The sequence below is a fragment of the Ptychodera flava genome, chromosome 17 (genome assembly GCF_041260155.1).
Source record: "Ptychodera flava strain L36383 chromosome 17, AS_Pfla_20210202, whole genome shotgun sequence".
Classification (NCBI taxonomy): Eukaryota; Metazoa; Hemichordata; class Enteropneusta; family Ptychoderidae; genus Ptychodera; species Ptychodera flava.
This window is the reverse complement of record NC_091944.1, coordinates 36,887,410-36,908,653: the sequence shown is the minus strand read 5'-3', so window position 1 is coordinate 36,908,653 and position 21,244 is coordinate 36,887,410. Positions and strand designations below refer to the sequence as shown.

Genomic DNA, 21,244 nt, shown 5'->3' with positions numbered 1-21,244 from the left:
CAAACTGTCACAACATGCAGCCAGGCTAGGTTGGTTGTTCACTGGAGGTGTCCTCTTTCAAGAATGTGAAAACTATTGATAAGAATACAGCATGCCATCATGAATAAACAGCCAGTCAGCCTGTCTTGTTATCTGGCTATAAGTGAACACATTTGAGTATAACTAACATATCCATTGGTATCTTCATATCAACATATCATGTCTTCATTACACAATACAATGTATTGTCTACAAATCCACACATTCTATTTCACAATACTAAAATTCAGAGAGGAATCTGACCACTAGTTTCTGAATTCCAGGTTTTGTACTGTTTTCAAACTTTTTTCAACCTCACTTGCATATTTTTAGGACTATCACTTTCATTTGAACAACAGAATCTTTCAACCCCATGATGCATCCTGACACCAACTATCCAAGCATCACATCAGTTGGGGAATAAATGCAGTGTACGGCATTCTCCTTTTCTCAAAGTTGGAGAAAAAGATTGATTTTCTCAAACACAGTTCACCATATTGATTTGAAATTTGGCTTGCAGGTCATACAGATGATCTCATACATATGTATTAAAATCATAATGAAATGAACATGGCAATAACTTTTTAGAAATATTTTATCATGTTTTGGTAAAAAAACTTTTTACAAGAACCACTTCCCATGCCACTTTGAAATTCGGCGTATTACTAATATTTATCTAGATTAGGTTGAAATGAGCAAAATCTTTTATAAGATTTAATTTTGGTGATATCAAATCTATATGAACTTTGGGTACAGAACATTGTGATTATTTGGTAATATAATTGTATTCGGTGTATGTTGACTTCTCACCATGTACCTGGTGTAAAATGTCACTATCATGTATCCAAAAAGAGACAATGTGTAATATTTCCAAACACCTACAATACAGAATGCTAGTTGATGCCTTATAATACCTTGCCTCATTATGTGAGATGTTGGTGAATGGTTTTGAATCTCATAGGTTACAGATATTAAAATGTTAAAATCCATCAAGATGGCATTCAATGGCACCGAGAAATCTTAACAATAACTTCTTACAGAAGGATGTATCAAGCTTTCTTCAGTGTCATGACTCTCAGTATTGTAGAAGTTAAATATCAGAAATGGATTGCTGTCCATGTTTTTCAGACCATGTCACAATTTCTTACCAGTTTCAAACTCATTTTGACTCCGACACCATTGTTGTAAAGGACAGACAGCATGTAGGATGCCTCGTGGTTACCATAGCAACTAGCCTGCTTCAACAACGTAATCATGTCTGGCATATCAAACAGACCCTCCTCCTGAAATTGGAAATGATGTACAAAGGTTTGTCTGCAGCAAAGATGCATTGAAATGGTTTGGTGTTACATTTTGAACTGAAAAGACAAGATTACCATGAAATATTTTCATGTAATATACCGTAACATTGACTGCTGTGAACTTATAACATTAAAAGTGATTATTGTTGGTTTAAAGGGACAAAGTCAGCCATTTTTCACGAATTTTGTTTGATATGAGATACTTATATTGTTTGACATGTTGAAAGATACTGAATGCATGACCATGCATATTCGACCCTGGTTTTAAACACGATAAGCAAAACCATTGTGATAACAAATTAATGGTCATGACCATTAATCAATTATCGCAATGGTTTCATTTAATTTGTCTAAAACTGGGCTCAAATATTTGTATGGTCACCCATTCATTCAGTCAGTATCTTTCAACATGTCAAACAATGTAAGTAGAATCTTGTATCACACAAAATTCATGAAAAATGGCTGACTTTGTCCCTTTAAGACATCGATGTAGCCATTGTTCTGATGAAAGATTCTAATCCTACATGAATGGTTTCAAAATCAAATTCTGATCTTACAAGAGACTTGTAAATTGGTTGGTCAATTCAAAACATATGGAAAGTCAATTTGTTTCTAGCCAAGAAAGTAAATGATGTATATTATTACACTCTCTTGAAATTCAACAACAATACTTATACATAGTACATTCCCATTGACAGAAGTGGTATACCAAATACAAATGTGTCAAGATAAATCACAGATATCATCTAATAAGGATTTCTAAACTCACCAAGTAAATAGTGACTGCATCATAAAGTTTTTGACTGATGTCATTGAAATGTTCCTCAGACAGCTCGGTTACTTGTTCAGCGGCAAGCTCACGAAGTTCACTGACAACGATGGCATGTTTGGCAAGAATTGGTGCTTTCCATGGTGAGCATTTCAAAGTTTCTATTTGAGATGTCTTGGATTTGACAAAATCATTTTTGATAAAGCGAGTGATATCAGCTGAACAAGACCCTGTGACAGAAGACATGAATTCAGTTTACTGTAAAATATAAATTCTTGAAGTATTCATATGAGTATTCATAAATCAATTGCAATAATCTAACTGGCCTGCTTGCATTAATGGACAATGACTGTAAGTAACTTCCTTATGATGTTTTCATTAGTTTTGATCTATTTGATAAATATTTCTCCCAAAAACATGTGAAAGACAAGTATATGCTCTGCAAACATAACACCTTGTGTATAATGTGCAAAGTTATGATGTCCAAGATAAAATTCAGTCCTCAAGATTAGCCTTGAACACTACACACATACAGACTGAACTAGCAAGTTTAATTAGTACTGGACATTTTGACCAGATTTTTGTTGGTATATCAAGAAGCTGCATTGTGAAAAAAGAATAAAAATACCGCAATTATACGGTGTCACTCAAATTTGATCAGAATTGGTATATACCAGTATGGGTTACCAATGATCAACAATAAATGTTGTTTCTATCTGTTCATTGCAGTGGAGGAAAATTCTACATTGATGTTATGACAATGATTTCTGCACAGTACAACCAGAAAAACAACAAGAAATATTTAAACCAGAAAAACAAGAATGACAAAAGTAATTAAGGTCTGAAACTTTAGGTACTGGAGGTCAACTTTAGCAACATGCATAGCAGAAACAAGCCCCTCTTAGTTTGACCATAGACGGTCTTCCCCCCTCTACTGTCTATGGTTTGAGCAGGTCTGTTAATATGTAACAGTTCATAAACAATGACAGGAAATGACTCAAGATCAGTGGAGTTGGCCTGTTTCTTACTGGTATGCCAGTCTCCTGCACATTTGCAGGATTTCCCTTTTTCTTACCTCATTTGCACATTTTTGACACTGATGTGTTCATTTGAACAAATTCACATCTCAACCCTGCATCTACCTGTACACCAAAGATTGAGATGGTAGCTCTGGCGGTATGGGAGCCTTTTAGTGTGACGGACATATATCCGCACATACATACCCACAAATATACAGACATACAGACGCCATCGACTCATCATATAAGCTCTTTTTGGTATTTATATACAAAACCAAATATGAGCTAAAAATTACATCAATGACAATTTGGCTCCTTTACAGTTTACAAAAAAAGTTGAGAAATGCAAGAAAATAGTAAAAATTTTGAAAATCCAAATTTGCTGGTCCTCTACAAGTCTTACACACATTGTAGCTTTCATCACAATTTGTAGATATTTAAACTATTTCATCACCAGTGACTTGAATAGCAAAAGTTTACAGACATCTGATAAGCAGTTTTGAATGAGAAGATTTTGACCGAAATTAGCAGAAATATTCCTGAAATGAAAACTCAGATTTCATTACAATTTAAAGTTGCATAGAGTTTGTGCACGGTACCTACGGACCAAATATTAAGCTAATATGGCCAGCTGTTCCAAAGTTTCAGCATTTTCACTGGTTTTGCCTTTTTTTTTACCTCTTTTGCATATTTTCAAATCAAACATGTTCATTTGAACAAATTCAGATCTCTACCCCATTATATACCTGCACACCAAATACTACAGCAGTAGCTGCAGTGGGTTTTGAGTTTTTGATTAGGTCACACATATTGTTAGCCTATACAAATACCTCCTATATTGCAATATAATATGGCAATAATGGGGCTAAAATACTATTTAGCAAATTATCACAAGTTACAGCTGACCGACCTTGAACTTACATTCAATATATTGTTTACACATCTGTTCAGATTCCTGAATGGAAAAAATAAATGCTATCTATGATCAAATTCTAAGTATTTTCATTTGCACATGAATATGTATATACTTACTTTGATTATTGTATGCAGCTATCATCATATGATAAACATGAAATCTGAAATTCATACGCTTTTGAAATCTGTCACACTTGGCATAAAAATCTTCAATACCGATGCTGAACATGGCATGGCTTTTGGCTGGATGATAAATCTAGATAAAGTAAATGAAATGGTGAATGGTGGAACATAGTTTGACCTAACACCATCGGTCAATCATACTGAAAACTAAGTCATGAAAGCAATTCACTGAAATACAATGGCATATCTTTAAACTCTGCAATATTTAGGGTGCTTAAAGTACTTGCTTTCTTGGTTATTTTAGGATATCACTTGTATGTCCACATGTCTCAGACATTTTTTTGAATGTTATTCATTGTTAAAGAGTATATCTCACCTATTTTTTATATGTCTGAACTTTAATCGAATTGCATAAAACAATATTCATAATTTCGAAAAATCCATACTGTTGTAGTAGCAACTATTTCTGTAGTACTGTATTTTAAAGTTGTGAAAAATTCACACTGTCAAAAGTGGCTAACCTGTGAGAGCAATCCCCTGGAAGCAATAGTCAATACATTGGTACCAATTTTGAGAAGATCTCAGGTAGTTCGCTACGATGAAACGATGCGCGGTTTAGGGCTGCAACAACACAAACCTGGATAGCTTTAGTCTACACTTGTGCTGTTAATTTGGTGTGGACCTTGAGGTATTTCCATGAGAGCATGGCAGAGTTGAGTGTCAGTGTGATAATACCAGCAGCTGACCCCACGCCGAGTTACCTCAACCGCTGTGTACTGTACAGGAATTGCCTGGACATGGAACCGACCCACCCAGGATATTCTATGAATGAGACTCAAGCCTTTCATAATTAGTAGCTCCCTAAACTGTACTACTTGATAAACTACACTACGTTATAACGCCTGTTCGTCGCCGGACGTGACAGTCTATAGGCAGAAAATTAGGAGTGATGCGTATTGAAATGGCTTGAAACAGGCTCGCCACCTCAGTTAAGAAATTGCATTTGGTAAAGTTTTCACTTTTTTCCAGGCTCTATATACAGTAGTTTAGGTCTGCTATTCGCATCATTAATTACAAAACTGTACCGGTAGGTTAAATATACAGAACCAAGCAAGGGCAAGTTCACCGTTTGGCAAGGTCCAGAGTGCAGCATGCAGCAGAAATGGACGCGTTCCTCATGGAGGTTTTTTCATCAAGCCCCAATCATTGTTTATTTTCACAATTGTTTGTTGACAAGAAAAAGGAAAAAACACCATTTAGCTTAGAAATAGTATTATTATTTATTGACAAAAATTTAAAAAAACGTTTCCTAGGTGAGATGTACCCTTTAACAGAACTCATAACATCATTCCATTTCTGTGTAAAACCTGCTGTCAAGAGGTTCAACTGCAAACACATTTTGACAAATATTTATTCCTTGGTGATATCAACAAAGCAGACTGTATTCATTTGTATGATATCACAAGTGTAGCTCTTAGCTTTCACTCCATGGCTTTGCAGAGAAAAACTTTGTTCAAAGACAATGAATGAAAGATAATAGCTACACATGAATGGAATACTGAAATGACAATAAGAGATGAGAGTTACTATTACCTGATGAGGGTGCATCACATGTCTTCGGTAGAATCTTGTCTCTGCCATGTATCCTTTGAACCCGACTAAAGAAGAACAACCACCAAGATAGATCATTCCATCCATGTCATTAATGTAAGCACCATGAGGGAAAACATGTCCTGTATGCTCTTCAACTTCAAAGTTCTCACCATAATTTATATATATGTCCCACTGTAAAGGAAATATAGATACAGTACTTGTGTCTATACAGGAATACTAGTACACTGTCATCATAGTCAACAATAGTACTGACTGTCAGACTAGCTGCAGACTGTGTTCATAATCAACAGACCTAATGTGGATGTTTACACCATGCAGTCGCTGCATTGGAATTACGAAAGAAACTCTCAGAGGAAAAACATTACAATAGTTGCAAACTATGATCCAAATTATTAATGATCAGCTTTTAGAGTAACAGAATATGGAAATTTGAAATCTTCTACAGTGTATTCCTACTGTAAGTATATTCACCAGGAAATAAATTAACTTAACAGCAAGGCTGCATGTAAGACATTTACTGAAATATCAACCATTTATAATTCATGTTTGATTTACATGTAACATGACACTAATTAGTTGATCAAGTTTGGTGTTTACCTTTCCACTATTTTGAGTGTATATCAGTCGAAACCACTGCTTCAATGGTAATTTTAGAGCTGGTAAGAAGCTGTAGGATTCTCCATTTGTCTGAACCACTTGAAGATGAATCTGACCTGGAATATAATCAAACAACAATCGATGGTATTCATGCTAGATGGTGATAGGATCTGGGTATCTGGTATACATGCTAAATGGTGATAGGATCTGGGTAACTGGTATACATGCTAGATGGTGGTTGGATCTGGGTAACTGGTATACATGCTAGATGGTGGTTGGATCTGGGTAACTGGTATACATGCTAAATGGTGGTTGGATCTGGGTAACTGGTATACATGCTAAATGGTGGTTGGATCTGGGTAACTGGTATACATGCTAGATGGTGATAGGATCTGGGTAACTGGTATACATGCTAAATAGTGATAGGATCTGGGTAACTGGTATACATGCTAAATGGTGGTTGGATCTGGGTAACTGGTATACATGCTAGATGGTGATAGGATCTGGGTAACTGGTATACATGCTAAATGGTGATAGGATCTGGGTAACTGGTATACATGCTAAATGGTGATAGGATCTGGGTAACTGGTATACATGCTAAATGGTGGTTGGATCTGGGTAACTGGTATACATGCTAGATGGTGATAGGATCTGGGTAACTGGTATACATGCTAAATGGTGGTTGGATCTGGGTAACTGGTATACATGCTAAATGGTGGTTGGATCTGGGTAACTGGTATATATGCTAGATGGTGGTTGGATCTGGGTAACTGGTATACATGCTAAATGGTGGTTGGATCTGGGTAACTGGTACACATGCTAGATGGTGGTTGGATCTGGGTAACTGGTATACATGCTAAATGGTGGTTGGATCTGGGTAACTGGTACACATGCTAGACGGTGGTTGGATCTGAGTAACTGGTATACATGCTAAATGGTGGTTGGATCTGGGTTACTGGTATACATGCTAGATGGTGATAGGATCTGGGTAACTGGTATACATGCTAGATGGTGGTTGGATCTGGGTAACTGGTATACATGCTAAATTTTGGTTGGATCTGGGTAACTGGTATACATGCTAAATGGTGATAGGATCTGGGTAACTGGTATACATGCTAGATGGTGATAGGATCTGGGTAACTGGTATACATGCTAGATGGTGATAGGATCTGGGTTACTGGTACACATGCTAGATGGTGGTAGGATCTGGGTAACTGGTATACATGCTAGATGGTGGTACAATCTTGGTAACTTTTTGTCATTATTCAGAACAATGCCCTTAAAGGCCAGCAGCTGTAACTTATGATGATTTTTCACTACTTTTTTTTGTATGTCCAGTGAAACTTGTTTTTCTAATCGCCAAACCATATTACAATACCTACTACATGTATTTAGCTTGTCAGGGACAGCATGGATATATGTACAAAAAGACCACTGCCATTCAGGCTAAAATTCACTTGTCAACAAAAACAATGTAGTCTATACTGTACAGGCTGAGATGACAAGCTGAATACTGTGTATCTCTACACGCTCTAGGGAGTAGAAAAAGAAACTGTAGCTGGCATTAAAAACGGCATCTTCCTGTAATAGCTGTTGGTAAAAATACATATCGCTGACCCTTTTAAAATTGTTACACACATTTGTGTGGTGAAAAGCTTACAAAACTTTCAAAACAACTATCTCTTCTTCAGCCTCTTCATTGCTCAAGTACCTGAATAAATGTGTTTTGGTGAGCGTTGAGTTATAAAGGCGCGAATTCACACCCTTGTATCATCAAGCTTTGAGTAATGTTAACCTGGCCATTTTAAATTAATGTTAAAATGAACGCAATGGAAACATCAACTACATATAGCAAGTCTATACTGTTTGAGAGAGACAGCCATTATTATAATCCGGTTTGCAGATGACCCCCACAAATTATCATACAAAATTCTCACATTGACTGTTGATAGTTATGATTTATGTTTCTAACCTCCAAGTCAGTCATTTGATCAACATTGTACTCAGCTACAAACAATTGCAATTCTTACAAATTTATTTTTATGATATAGAAAATAAGATCATGACTCGAAATATTTACTTATCCAAATTTCATCATCATTTTGACATGAGCCTGGTCATCCTAAAGAACATGCAAACCACATTTGAGACCTACTGACGGTGATTACTAAAAAGAAGAATAACAAAAATTTCGCTTCTGTTGATAGTTATGATTTTGTTTCTAACCTCCAAGTCAGTCATTTGATCAAAATTGTACTCAGCTACAAACAATTGCAATTCTTACAAATTTATTTTTATGATATAGAAAATAAGATCATGACTCGAAATATTTACTTATCCAAATTTCATCATCATTTTGACATATGATAATGAGCCTGGTCATCCTAAAGAACGTGCAAACCAAATTTGAGACCTATCTGATCGGTGATTACTAAAAAGAAGACATAACAAAAATTTCGCAAAAGTACAAATGTGCAGATTTTTGCTAATTTGAACAAATATAAAACAAATTGTCCCTACAAACTCGTGTAAACAATATCAAAGTTTTAACTCTTTTATTAATGGAAGGTTTTAAAAGTTATGAAAAATCATAATAATATAATTTTATTATAATACCAACAGCATACCGGTACACCATACAAAAAAGCCATGGCATATGGCGGGTATAATTGCCTTCAATAATATTTTTACAGATGAGATTGTATATCTGGGAGTCAATGGTAACATGTATCTTGATCAAAACATATTATTTTCTCATGTAGTATAATCCATCAAGTGTTGAGTTGGGTCAAATTTACCACGTATGGCTGGAGAGGTTGGAAATTCATAAAGCCTTTTAAAGTGAAATGACATCAGATACATGTTATTATGCATGATACTAACATATACACAGAAATGGAAAAATACCGTCAAGGACACTATGTGCTCACATTCGGTTTGAATTGGTCCATTCGAGAAATATTTAAACCAGGAAAAACAAGAATGACAAAAGCAAGTAAGGTCTTCAACTTAGGTACTGGAGGTCATCTTTAGGAACATGCATATCAACTTCTATAGCAATGGAGAAGCAGATCCTAAATACATAAGCAAATGTCAACAACAAAAAACAGAGAAGGCTTGATAAAAAGAAAAGGTGGGAGTGGGCAAAAATGCACAAGGGATCTGGTAAAAAGTAATGCTACATCATCAATCTTCTAGCCCTACCCGCTCCTGAATATCAAATGTTCCACCCCTTGGTATTACATAAGACCAAATGACAGGAAGTACATTTACAACCTTAGAGATTTTTTAATTAATGCCATGAGTGTTATCATTCTAATGTAAACAGCACTTAAGGTAGTAACAGATAGTGAAATGCCTTCCACTGTGGGCGGTGATTACAACATCTGGAAATATCCTGGATCCAAATTTCTCATCAGTTCTTGTATGTCTTACATAGAAAAGTTGCAATAATTGGTCCAAAATGTAAAAAATCACCTTAGCTTTGTTTTCTGGATCAAATTTTCCTACAAAATGATACCAAACATGACAACATTATGTTCACAGCCTTCAAAATTGTCTCACAACATATCCTGGGTTGGTGTAGGTCATTTAAGGTCACAAACTGAGAAAATTACCTAAAATATACAAATTTTGGGGTTTACCAACACTTTGAGCAGAAAATTTATCTAATAACATCTTTTGGGACTTTATACCAAATTACAAAGCTATCAAACAAGGGACTTTATACCAAATTACAAAGCTATCTAATTTTGAGATAAAGTTTTCTTGACCAAAAATGACAATATTGTCTTAAAAATACAAATTTGTATATTTCAGGACAATTTCAACATATCTAACTATTGTCATCTCTGTACGTCTGTGTACCAAATATGAAAGCTGTCTGTCCAGGGGTTTTAAAAAGGAAATACTGTTTAAGATTTTTTGACCAAAAATGACAAAATTGCTCAAAAATAGTAATTTTCCCAATTTTGTCATAATTTCAACAAATTAGAAGAGTAACACCCTTGCAAAGAGACAACCAAAATTTGAGAGCGATTGGGCTGGCGGTTTCAGAGAAGAAGAATTTTTACTGAAAATGAGAAAAATCACCAAAAAATTCAGCAAAAATACAAAATTAAGGCTATCTTCACAATATTCATAAAACTGTATAAGGTTCACCTAAGGTACTTGCACACAAATTTTCAAAGCAATCAAAAAAGCGGTTCTTGAGTTATTAATTCTTAACCATTTTCACATTTTGTAAGCTCATTTGCATAATTTTGGCAATGCAGACTTCATTTGAACAAAATCCCATCTATAGCCCAGGATGCATCAACACACCAAATACCAAGCTGAAACGTGCAGCGGTTTGCGTGTTTTTGATGTTGACGGACATACTGTACATACATACATACACACATACATACAGACGCCATCGACTTCAGCCTATACGATAAACTCACATTGGTATAACCAAATGTGAGCTAATAAAAATGATTGGACAAGAATGACATTGACACATGACAGTTCAGTAAATGTCAAGACATTATGTTTCATAACAAATGCCACAGCAGATACCTACAGAAGCCAGCTTTAAATACAAAGATGTGCAAATACAGATATGCAAATATAGTGATATGCAAATACACTGGTAGAGCTCATGATTACCATACTGTATAGCAGAGCTAGCAATATTAAAAAGAAAAAAAATTCTCAAAAAATCAGCTGTCCCTTCCATGTGTAAACATTGGTGAAGAGTTCATTTCACATAACAATCACATAAAAAGACACTGGACACACCCACTATTGTATTTTATGGGTCAGATTCTCCAGAATTCTCACTTGAAAACATAAAATGGGCCTTTGGACAGTCAGCCATTGTGATCAACTAAGCCTCTTTTCATTATGATATCAATAATGTGTGCACTACACTTTAAAAGTGTAAAATAGCCCCTGTGAAAATGCTTTCAAGTATGCTTTAGAGTATGACATGTTGGTAGATATCAACAGTCATACTCACACTGAACTCATGTCTCTTTAGTCAACAAAGCCATATGATTTCCAACACGTAAATACAGTAAGCTGAAAATATATACACAGTAGATGCAAATTTTTGAAAAGGATGATCTGAATACAGTCTTACCTTCACCATTGAGAAGTAATAAGGGTGTTAAGTATTGGTTGTCATAGAAACTCTTCCTTTTCATAATACTACAGAGTGATGACTGACAATAGTCTACCAAAAATAACCATGTTGAAAATGTGAACCTGAAAATAAACCATTCATTCATATTGGTAAATATCAGCAGCTGAGAAAATGACAAAAGACACAGACAGATACTGCAACATGATTAGCTAAGTAACACATCATATGAAATAACCATTTTGGACAAAGCTCTAGACTATGAACTGGTTAAATGTAAGTTTGCAAAATGTTGCTATCAAGCACAAGTAAGAATGGAGCTCCAGGATTAAATGACATAGATGTACTTTATAGTTGAAATGAATACACTCTGAAAACCAATAATCTTGATTTTAACTTACGATGATTCTGTAAATTTTCTGCTTGTTTCATGAAGCAACACAACATCTGTATATGCTGGCAACTGTCTTGTAATACCATCATTTGTTTCACTGAAAGCTGCAGGGAAGCCAAGAAGTTCAACAACCTCTGAAAAAGACAGAAGAGTAAAGGTTTATCGATACCACCTAAAAAATGTTTGGGGAGCTTCAAGATACTACTTTAATAGCAAAATAAAATATCTAACACAAATTTTCTGAATGATTTCCAAATCCTCATCTAAAAACTAATTCTTTTTTTTTGGAGTGCATCTGATCTTACTGTAATCTGACAGAGTGACTGACAACTGGGAAAAGACGCTTCATCTCAGTGTAGTGTTTCATCCACACATATTCAATACTTTATGATGAGAGACTTAATATCAATTCCCATTGAATAAATTTCTATTGGGATATACTAACGTCTTTAGGGATATACTGATCGCTATTGGGATATACTGATGTCTATTGGGATACACTGATGTCTATTGGGATATGCTGATATCTAATGTGATATACCAATGTCTATACTGATCGCTATTTGGATATACTGATGTCTATTAGGATATAGTGATGTCTATTGGGATATACTGATGTCTATTAGGATATACTGATGTCTATTGGGATATACTGATGTCTATTAGGATATAGTGATGTCTATTGGGATATACTGATATCTATTAGGATATACTGATGTCTATTAGGATATACTGATGTCTATTAGGATATAGTGATCTCTATTGGGATATACTGATGTCTATTAGGATATACTGATCTCTATTGGGTATACTGATGTCTACATGAATGGAAGGTTTGATGTTTACATGAAAGATATTTCCCCTTCACTTCCCATACATTGCATAAATATAGCAGTGTGAATGTTGACCTATCAGTCATAGTGAATAAACTTTGACAAATCAATGTTAACAGCTACTTTTTTGTTTCACTCAATCTCCAAGTATTTATGTCAAGTCACTCCAGTGAATACAGTGGGCAGATACTGATGTCCATCAGAATATCCTCATGTCTATTGGTAAATATTGATGTCTGTTGGTAAATATTGATGTCTGTTAGGATATATTGATGTCTATTGGTAAATATTGATGTCTGTTAGGATATATTGATGTCTATTGGTAAATATTGATGTCTGTTAGAATATATTGATGTCTGTTGGGATTATTTGATGTCTGTTAGTATATACTGATATCTGTTAGGATATATTGATTTCCATCGGTAAATATTGATATCTGTTAGGATATATTGATGTCTGTTAGGATATACTGATATCTATTGCTGACATTTTGTCACAGTCATCACATTATGATTCATGTCATTTTACAAAGCATCTATAAAGAAATAACATAGCACTCATATTTTGTGACACATACTTTAAGTGACAGGAGAACCTTAAATTTATCAAAATATTTTTCTGTACAAACATTACAGACTTTTAGAAAGCCATATTTTGTAAAAGGTACCAAAAAATATCAAATTTAATCCTCTTTTTCCCAAAGTTGTATTTATTTCTATAGTTTGTCCATGGAGCCTGGTAGAAAGAGGATTAATTTTGTACCTTGCTTAATTGAAGTAAAGCATTTCCTGTACATGTGGCAGGTTTCTATTGCAAGGCCACCATGTACTGGTGTCAAAGTTAATATTTAATAGAATCAGAAATTTGCTCACAATTAAATAACAGAGAGTGCCCATTTCCATTTACATTAGTGAGTGACAAAAATTTTCAACCAGGCCACATTTTAAAACAAGTAATCATTTTATTCAACTATTTGGCTTTGATAGTTAATGCTTGAATGCCATCAATTACTTTAATGAAGTCTTTCAAAGTGTAGCAAATGCTCTTTGAAATTTTGAGACCAAAGATAAATGCTTCAATTTCTAAACACCATTATGTGCAATCTTTTTAAACTGTTGCATCAATTTCAAACACGGAATAATGTAAATTTGAGATAATACATAGAAGACTTCATTGATTTGTTGCTCAACTTTCTGCAATAAAAGTAATATATTCACCTAAAACGGTTTTTATTTTCACAGTGATATAAATCAATAATTTTAAAGACAACTGGTATATGACTAAAGTTCAGGTTTATGTTCCAGTTTATGGATAGAATATTCCTTTGAAAAATGAAGTTGGTATTTCAATAGATTATTCCATTTCATTAAAATTTCTACCTGATGTAAATATCAGATCATGTCGGTATGAATTAAGTTACCACTAGTGTTGATTGTGATATGAGCTAAAGCTATCAGACCAAGACAACAAACCATGTATTAAATGTAATTATATTGACTTTATATATTCACTTTTATCACATTTATAGCAAGCATATTCTGAAAACTGTAAACTTTAATCCTTTAACCACCATGGTTTGGCTAAAATCCATTGTTATCAGTGAGGATTACGGACCAGTTCACAGGGAATTCGGGGTGCACAGGTTAAAGAATTATCTCCTAAAATCTCCCAAACCAATGGCTTCTTCTTTTAGTATACACTTAAAAGAACAAGCTATTTATCCTAGGTAGTATTGGTTGACTGGAGATAAAAATACAAAATCTTACAGATACTGTAGTTTGTGAAGAAAGAGGAAGACATACAAGTTGGCTTTGAAATCAGTTTCTTACCTGATTGATAAGAACACTGTTTTATAGGTCTTTCCTTGTACTTTGGTAAGTGCTGAATATACCATTGATGACAAATCTGGTGATCTTTGAAAGGTCTGGAATATGGTGGAAGCACCTGGACACTGTGTTGTGATTTTATGTGTGCATTGTCGTACGCTGTATCACCAAAACTTGGCATCGGAGAGTCTATCAGCAAAAACACTCTGATTTTGACGTTACTAATGACAATTGATCTCTTCATAATCCAGTCATCTTGGTAGGCAATGATATCTGGCAAGACCAGTTTTACAAAACGACTTTTGCTTTCATTATCACCAGATGCTGGTTTACATATCCAGCTTTTTTCAAATATTCTAATATGTTGTCTGGTATCGGAGTCAGCGTAGATCTGAACACCAGCTATACTCTCAATATTGCACATATAATTGATTTTTAAAATAAAATGTTGTCTTAATAAATTAGGCAAATTTTCAACAGTGATGAAATCCTCTTGAACGGAATCTTCATACTGTCTGGCCTGAAAGAAATTGAAAAAATCTTGTAAATTTTCATGAAAACAATTGAATCATCTTTTTCTAACAGTTAAAATAATATGCTATGTCCCTGTAGGTACAATGATATCATAGAGATGACAGAATAAATGTTAAAAATACAGTCAAGGACAGTGTGCTCACATTCGGTTTGAATTGGTCCATTTAAGAAATATTTAAACCAGAAAAACAAGAATGACAAAAGCAAATAAGGTCTGCAACTTAGGTACTGGAGGTCATCTTTACGAACATGCATATCAACTTCTATAACAATAGGACAAGCAGATCCTACATACATAAGCAAATGTCAAAAAAAAAATTAGCCAGAGAAGGCTTGACAAAATGAAAAGGTTGGAAGAGTGGGGAAAAAATAAACAGTGGGAAAAATGTACAAGGGATCTGGTATAAAGTAATGCTACCTCATCAATCTTCTAGACCCTACCCCCTCCTGAATATCAAATGTTCCACCCCTTTGTTGATCATGTTTACATAAGGCCAGATGGCAGGAAATGTATTTACAACCTTGGTATGAGTGCTATCATTCGAATGTAAACAGCAATTAAATTAGTTGCAGATAGTGAAATGCCTTCCACTGTGGGGGTGATTACGACATCTGGAATCATCCTGGATCCAAATTTCTCATCAGTTCTTGTGTGTCTTACATGGAAATGTTGCAAAAATTGATCCGCAATGAAAAACTTTACCTCAGCTTTGTTTTCTGGATCAAATTTTACTACAAATCGATACCAAATATGACAAAATTATGTTCACAGCCTTCGAAACTGTCTCACAACATATCCTGGGTTGGTGTAGGTCATTTAAGGTCACAAACTGAGAAAATTACCTAAAATATACAAATTTGGGGGTTTTCCAACACTTTGAGCAGAAAATTTATCTAATAACATCCCTCGGGACTTTTGTACCAAATTATAAAGCTATCAGACAAGTAATTTTGAGAACAAGTTTTCTTGACCAAAAATGACAAAATTGTCTTAAAAATACAAATTTGTATATTTCAGGACAACTTCCACATATCTAACTATTGTCATCCCTGGACATCTGTACACCAAATATAAAAGCTGTCTGTCCAGGGGCTTTAAAAAGAAAATATTTTTTACGAATTTTCGACCAAAAATGATAAAAATTGCACCAAAACAGGTAATTTTTCCAATTTTGATGTAATTTCAACAAATTAGAAGGGTAACACCCTTGCAATCATCCAACCCAAATTTGAGAGAAACTGGGCTGGCTGTTTCAGAGAAGAAGAATTTTTACTTAACATGAGGAAAATAACCAAAAAAATTCAGCAAAAATACAAAATTCAAATTATCTTCACGATATACATACAACTGTATACGGTCTACCTAAGGAACTTGCATACTAATTTTCAAAGCAATCGAACCAGCGGTTCTTGAGTTATTGGTTTTTGACCATTTTCACATTTTTTAAGCTCATTTGCATAATTTGGGCACTGCAAACTTCATTTGAACAAAATTAAATCTACAGCCAAGGATGCATCCAAAGACCAAATACCGCGCTAAAAAGAGCAGCGGTTTGTGAGTTTTTGAAGTTGACGGACATACTGTACGTACATACTTACATACATACATACATACATACATACAGACGCCACCGACTTCAGCTTATATGATAACCTCACATTGGTATAACTAAATGTGAGCTAATAATATGAAGATTGCAGGCTGCAAGACTGAATAAGACTATTGTCTGCTTTACAATAGCAATTATAGACTTGCAACAGACTACTTAAAATCGTTGAATATCTCGAATAATTGATCTTGGACAAAATCACTGATCACTCTGAGTCATTTCTTGATATTGACACAAAGTAGTGTATTTAAACCTCATGATAAACTCAAAATTATAATACAATGAGAGTTCAATAAAACCTAAATTAATTCAAACTCTACACAGAGCCTTGAAGTTTGTTGTTGCTGCATCAGAAATTATCACATGTAGACTGAGTTACTCCCATGGTGTGACATCTTACAATATCACCAGTGATATGGTTATTATAGAATTTTCATATTCCCCTACTTCTGACTTGACACCATTTAAAATACAACCGCCATCTAAAGTAATACAAACTTGGGAAGAACGATCTCTAACATTGTGACACTGTCCCTTACAAATGGTAGTCCTATTGGCAATATCAACGATAACACATGTACCAAATACTCCGTAAAAATCTGTCATGTGACTGGCAAACAGTTTATGAAATGCCTGTTTAATATTTTAAAGTAATATTTCTGCAATAAAAGTTTACTCACAACAATGACAGCACTGAGGTATGGGCTGAGTCCTAACATCCTTTCAAAAGATATATTCATCAATAGTATCAATTTTGTTATAATGTCTCAAACACTTTCATAAAAATGCCAAATAATTTCAAAATCAGAAGTGGTAGATCTGTTATCAAAATGATACAAAAGTACAGCATATCTGAGTGAAGTCACGGTCCCTCCACAAACATGGTGAAGTTTACACTTGACATTGAGTTTTGATAGCCTGAGTGTCACTAACTCATTGCTAAAAGCATACAGTGATTGTTAGAAATACTTGATAACAACCAAATGATAGGATTTGATATCTCAACCATAAATCATCATCAACATAGCAATCTGACTCTCCATGTAAACTTGATACCAAAGTGATTTTAACCCTTTCACCACCATGGTTTGTCCCAAATTCATTGTTTTCTATGGTAAAGTTGGACCTGTATACAGGGAACTGGGGTGAAAGGGTTAAACTGACACACACATACTTAATACCTATTCACGAAAGAAGAGTTGTCTGAAGCAAATGAACATGGCCAAACAACAAACGTATCTATATTACAAGTAAACCGTTGTAAACTTATAAACATTACAAACTTATTAGTTGCTAGAATATAGATTCTGTGTCCTTAATTCAATTTAATACATCATCAAATGTATCAAACAGTACAACAGTTAAAGTCATCCATCCAATGTTTCAGAAGAACTCTGCCTGTTCAGATTTGTTGTGATTGTGATGTTAGCAACACATGATCATCACTATCAGCCAATCAAAAAAGTTGTTATGTTTTCAAGGATTGTGTATGTTGATATGAAGTCAATCTATAAACACAGCCATGGTGCTGACGTGTCTGCTGATGTGTCACTCCGTATAAAATCATATTAGAAGACATCAAACAGCTTGCTTGATAAAGCTGGCAATAGATTTCACTTTAACGAAAAAATGTGATCAGAGAAAGTCAATTCTGAATATAAGTGGCTAGCATCACCTTAGGACTTTTTATGGTACATCTAATCTATGTGTGCCTTACAGATACACTATGTTGGTTTTTGTATGGCTAGACTTCAAGTTCTACGCAGTGAGTACGGAAGATGTGGTCATGGAGCTATGAAAATCCTTTAATTTCCTACCTCCAGGCCAACCTTTAACATGTAGACATGCACGTATAAGCGCTAGTAGCTCCATGTTGTGAACAAACTCCTGAGCAGCCACGCTTGGCTTTACGGGATACGCATGCAGGCTTCAGACCATAGAGGTAATAGTTTTACCTCAATGCTAAGACACAACATCGTTGGTCATAGCTCCATGATCTGATGTTGGGTCTTATTCATTATAGACACTGTTCGTCATTTAGACGCCTGCATGTACTTCAATGATCCAAGTGATCAGGAATATGGACAAACATGACACGTCTTTGATTTCTTTGCATAATCTACTGTCACGTGGGCCTACTCGTATCTTAATACGATATTCTTGCAACGTTTGGGACTGAAAGGCTTGATCGACAAGACTCTGAACCTGGGATGGTAATGGATGGATTACGTCGTTTACGGGTAACGTCCTGGGTATCTTCCTTGCGTTTTCCTGTTTCACAATGCTCCGTATCAGCTGCTGTGTACCCTGGGCAACTAGCAGAATATCCCTAGACTATCGATTAGCCTATCCCCATACACAAATATATTGGTCTAACGTATAGCACAAGACCTACAAGCGAGAAACCCTACGACGTTAAGAACCGTCACTGACGCCGTCAGCCAGGTCAGTGCGGGCGGCCGGCGACCCATGATTGACTGAACGTGAATCGGGACACTATAGATAGTTCATCAGTATGTAAATACGTCAAGCTTCGTCGTTAAGCAGGAGTGTTGAAGTTTCTGCGGTTAGTAAGCAGTGGTATCGGAGTGAAAATTGCTTACCGTCGTCTGTAACAGAGCACACACAATAAGAAGTATATGCACCAAGACTGCCTCCATTGCGGCCATTGTGAAACTCGTCAAAACTTTTCTGCGCATGCTCAATACACGTATTTACTTCTCTCACTTCAAGTATCGGGATCGTTTGCTCATCTGGCATTAGGCCGCGTTCAAAAAAAGTGGTGAGGGGGGGGGTGGGTTGGAGGAATTCAGGGGGGGGATTCGAAAATTTTTGGGGTAGTCGAGGGGGGGGACTTGAAAGTTTTGCTCTGCCTATAGGGGGGGGACCTAAAAATATTTTGACTCCCAACATTTTGATGTTGTCCAATGGTTCTAATGTTAGTAATTATTAAACAAAATCTAGAACCGTTTTGTCATATTTTATGTCTTTAATCTCGAAAAAGTCTAAAAATATATGAATGCCATTAAATTTTCGTAGAACAAGTTGGCCTTGTAATGGGGCAGGAGCTACAACTGTTGATAATTTTTCAATATTTCTATGCAATGTATCAAACACAGTTTCTTGGTGTCTCTCTACAGCATGCTGCTGAAAAAGACAATGTTCAGTTTGTCAACAAAGCCGTTTGTCTAAATATTGGTGATAATTGAATGATGCAAATGCACGGTACATGTAGGCTGTGTTGGCAAGATGAATACTGGATAGCTGGGCAAGAACACAATTGTATAAACTGAACAAAAATATTGTCAAAATAAAAAGTTAATACAACTACTGCCCTGCTACTACATACTGGCAGTGACAGTGATACATGTAGCTCTGACTCTGATGTAGTTTAAGAAGAGTTTCGGTCATATGACACTCAATCGACAGTGAAACATACATCTACTTGTACACAGGATCCAGCCAGAGAGCAACACATAGAAGACTAGGGACCTAACAGTTACCATGGATTTTTGAATTCTGGCATATGAGAACAATCAAATATTGGAGAAAAAAGATGGGGTCACCATACTTGATCTTATACAAATGTACGATGAAAAGTCCGTTTTTCTAAATCACTTAAAATCAATATATAAAACCATTCATTTCAAGTTCATGCAGTGAATGAAATGTTCACATCTCATTGTACCAATAACACAAAAGTACAACTTTGAACAGTAAAGACTCTAATTTAAATGGAAAAATGTGTGACTAAATGGAATCTTTTATTTGTTATCAAATTTGCCATTATTACACCCAAAATTTCTGAGATTAAAACATTAATATCATGGAATATTTTAACCTTCCAGTATTATCAATTTTGTAAAACATTTTATAAGTGGCATCTAAGTTGCATATGTCTTGTACTTTTCAAAAAAAATTCGGTAGGTCACTGTGCTCATTTTTTCACAATTTGGTTAAACGTAGCTAGGAATACACAATTTTCATACTCTCTCATGATTGTCATTTTGTGTCCTTTTCAGCTGGCGCCATTGAATTGGCCAAAGTTGGATAAACTCAAGTCGGCTTAGACTGAGAAATCCAAAAAGTTCACTGATGCATTTAAAAATGAATCAATTTAAGAACTTGCCCTAGGTATATGGCTCTACAACCTGCTGATAAGAGGTAGTGTTGAACATTTGCGTGCAGAACCACACATTACATGTTTTTTTTTTTACTCTGCGTGCATTCCTAATAAATAAGCGGCTATATGGTAATTTGGGGGGGGGGACTTGAAAATTTTTGAGGGTATTGAGGGGGGGACTTGAAAATTTTTGAGGGTATTGAGGGGGGATCTGAAAAAAATAAGATTTCAATCGCGATTCCTCCAGCCCCCCCCCCCTCACCATTTTTTTGAACGCGGCCTTAGATTGGACATAAACAGTAGCCTTCACCCGGGCCCTATCATGTGAATGGTTTGAACCAGCAAATTGCAAAATTGAGTTCCATAATCAAATTCAAGGTCGGCAATTTTGATATTGAGTAAGTTGGTTTAATGAAAACACGGGGTTTTTTTTGACCGTGCAA

General features: G+C 35.2%; 1 protein-coding gene across 2 annotated transcripts in view; it reads right to left on the bottom strand.

Annotated features, from left to right (window-relative positions):
* Positions 1-19,390, bottom strand: part of LOC139116218 (protein sel-1 homolog 3-like) — a 39,702-nt gene extending 20,312 nt beyond the window's left edge. The window contains exons 1-9 of one of the 2 annotated variants that reach the window (XM_070678784.1): positions 19,282-19,390; positions 14,538-15,054; positions 11,883-12,009; positions 11,482-11,606; positions 6,357-6,472; positions 5,739-5,930; positions 4,140-4,278; positions 2,089-2,318; positions 1,167-1,301 (exon numbers count right to left, since the gene is read on the bottom strand). In XM_070678784.1, coding sequence (XP_070534885.1) covers positions 1,167-1,301; positions 2,089-2,318; positions 4,140-4,278; positions 5,739-5,930; positions 6,357-6,472; positions 11,482-11,606; positions 11,883-12,009; positions 14,538-15,054; positions 19,282-19,377 — 1,677 coding nt within the window. In that variant the 5' untranslated portion in view covers positions 19,378-19,390. Of the gene's footprint in view, positions 1-1,166; positions 1,302-2,088; positions 2,319-4,139; positions 4,279-5,738; positions 5,931-6,356; positions 6,473-11,481; positions 11,607-11,882; positions 12,010-14,537; positions 15,055-18,495; positions 18,769-19,281 lie in introns of those variants that run through there. The other variant, XM_070678785.1, reaches the window with a different exon arrangement.
* Positions 19,391-21,244: the final 1,854 nt, after the last annotated feature.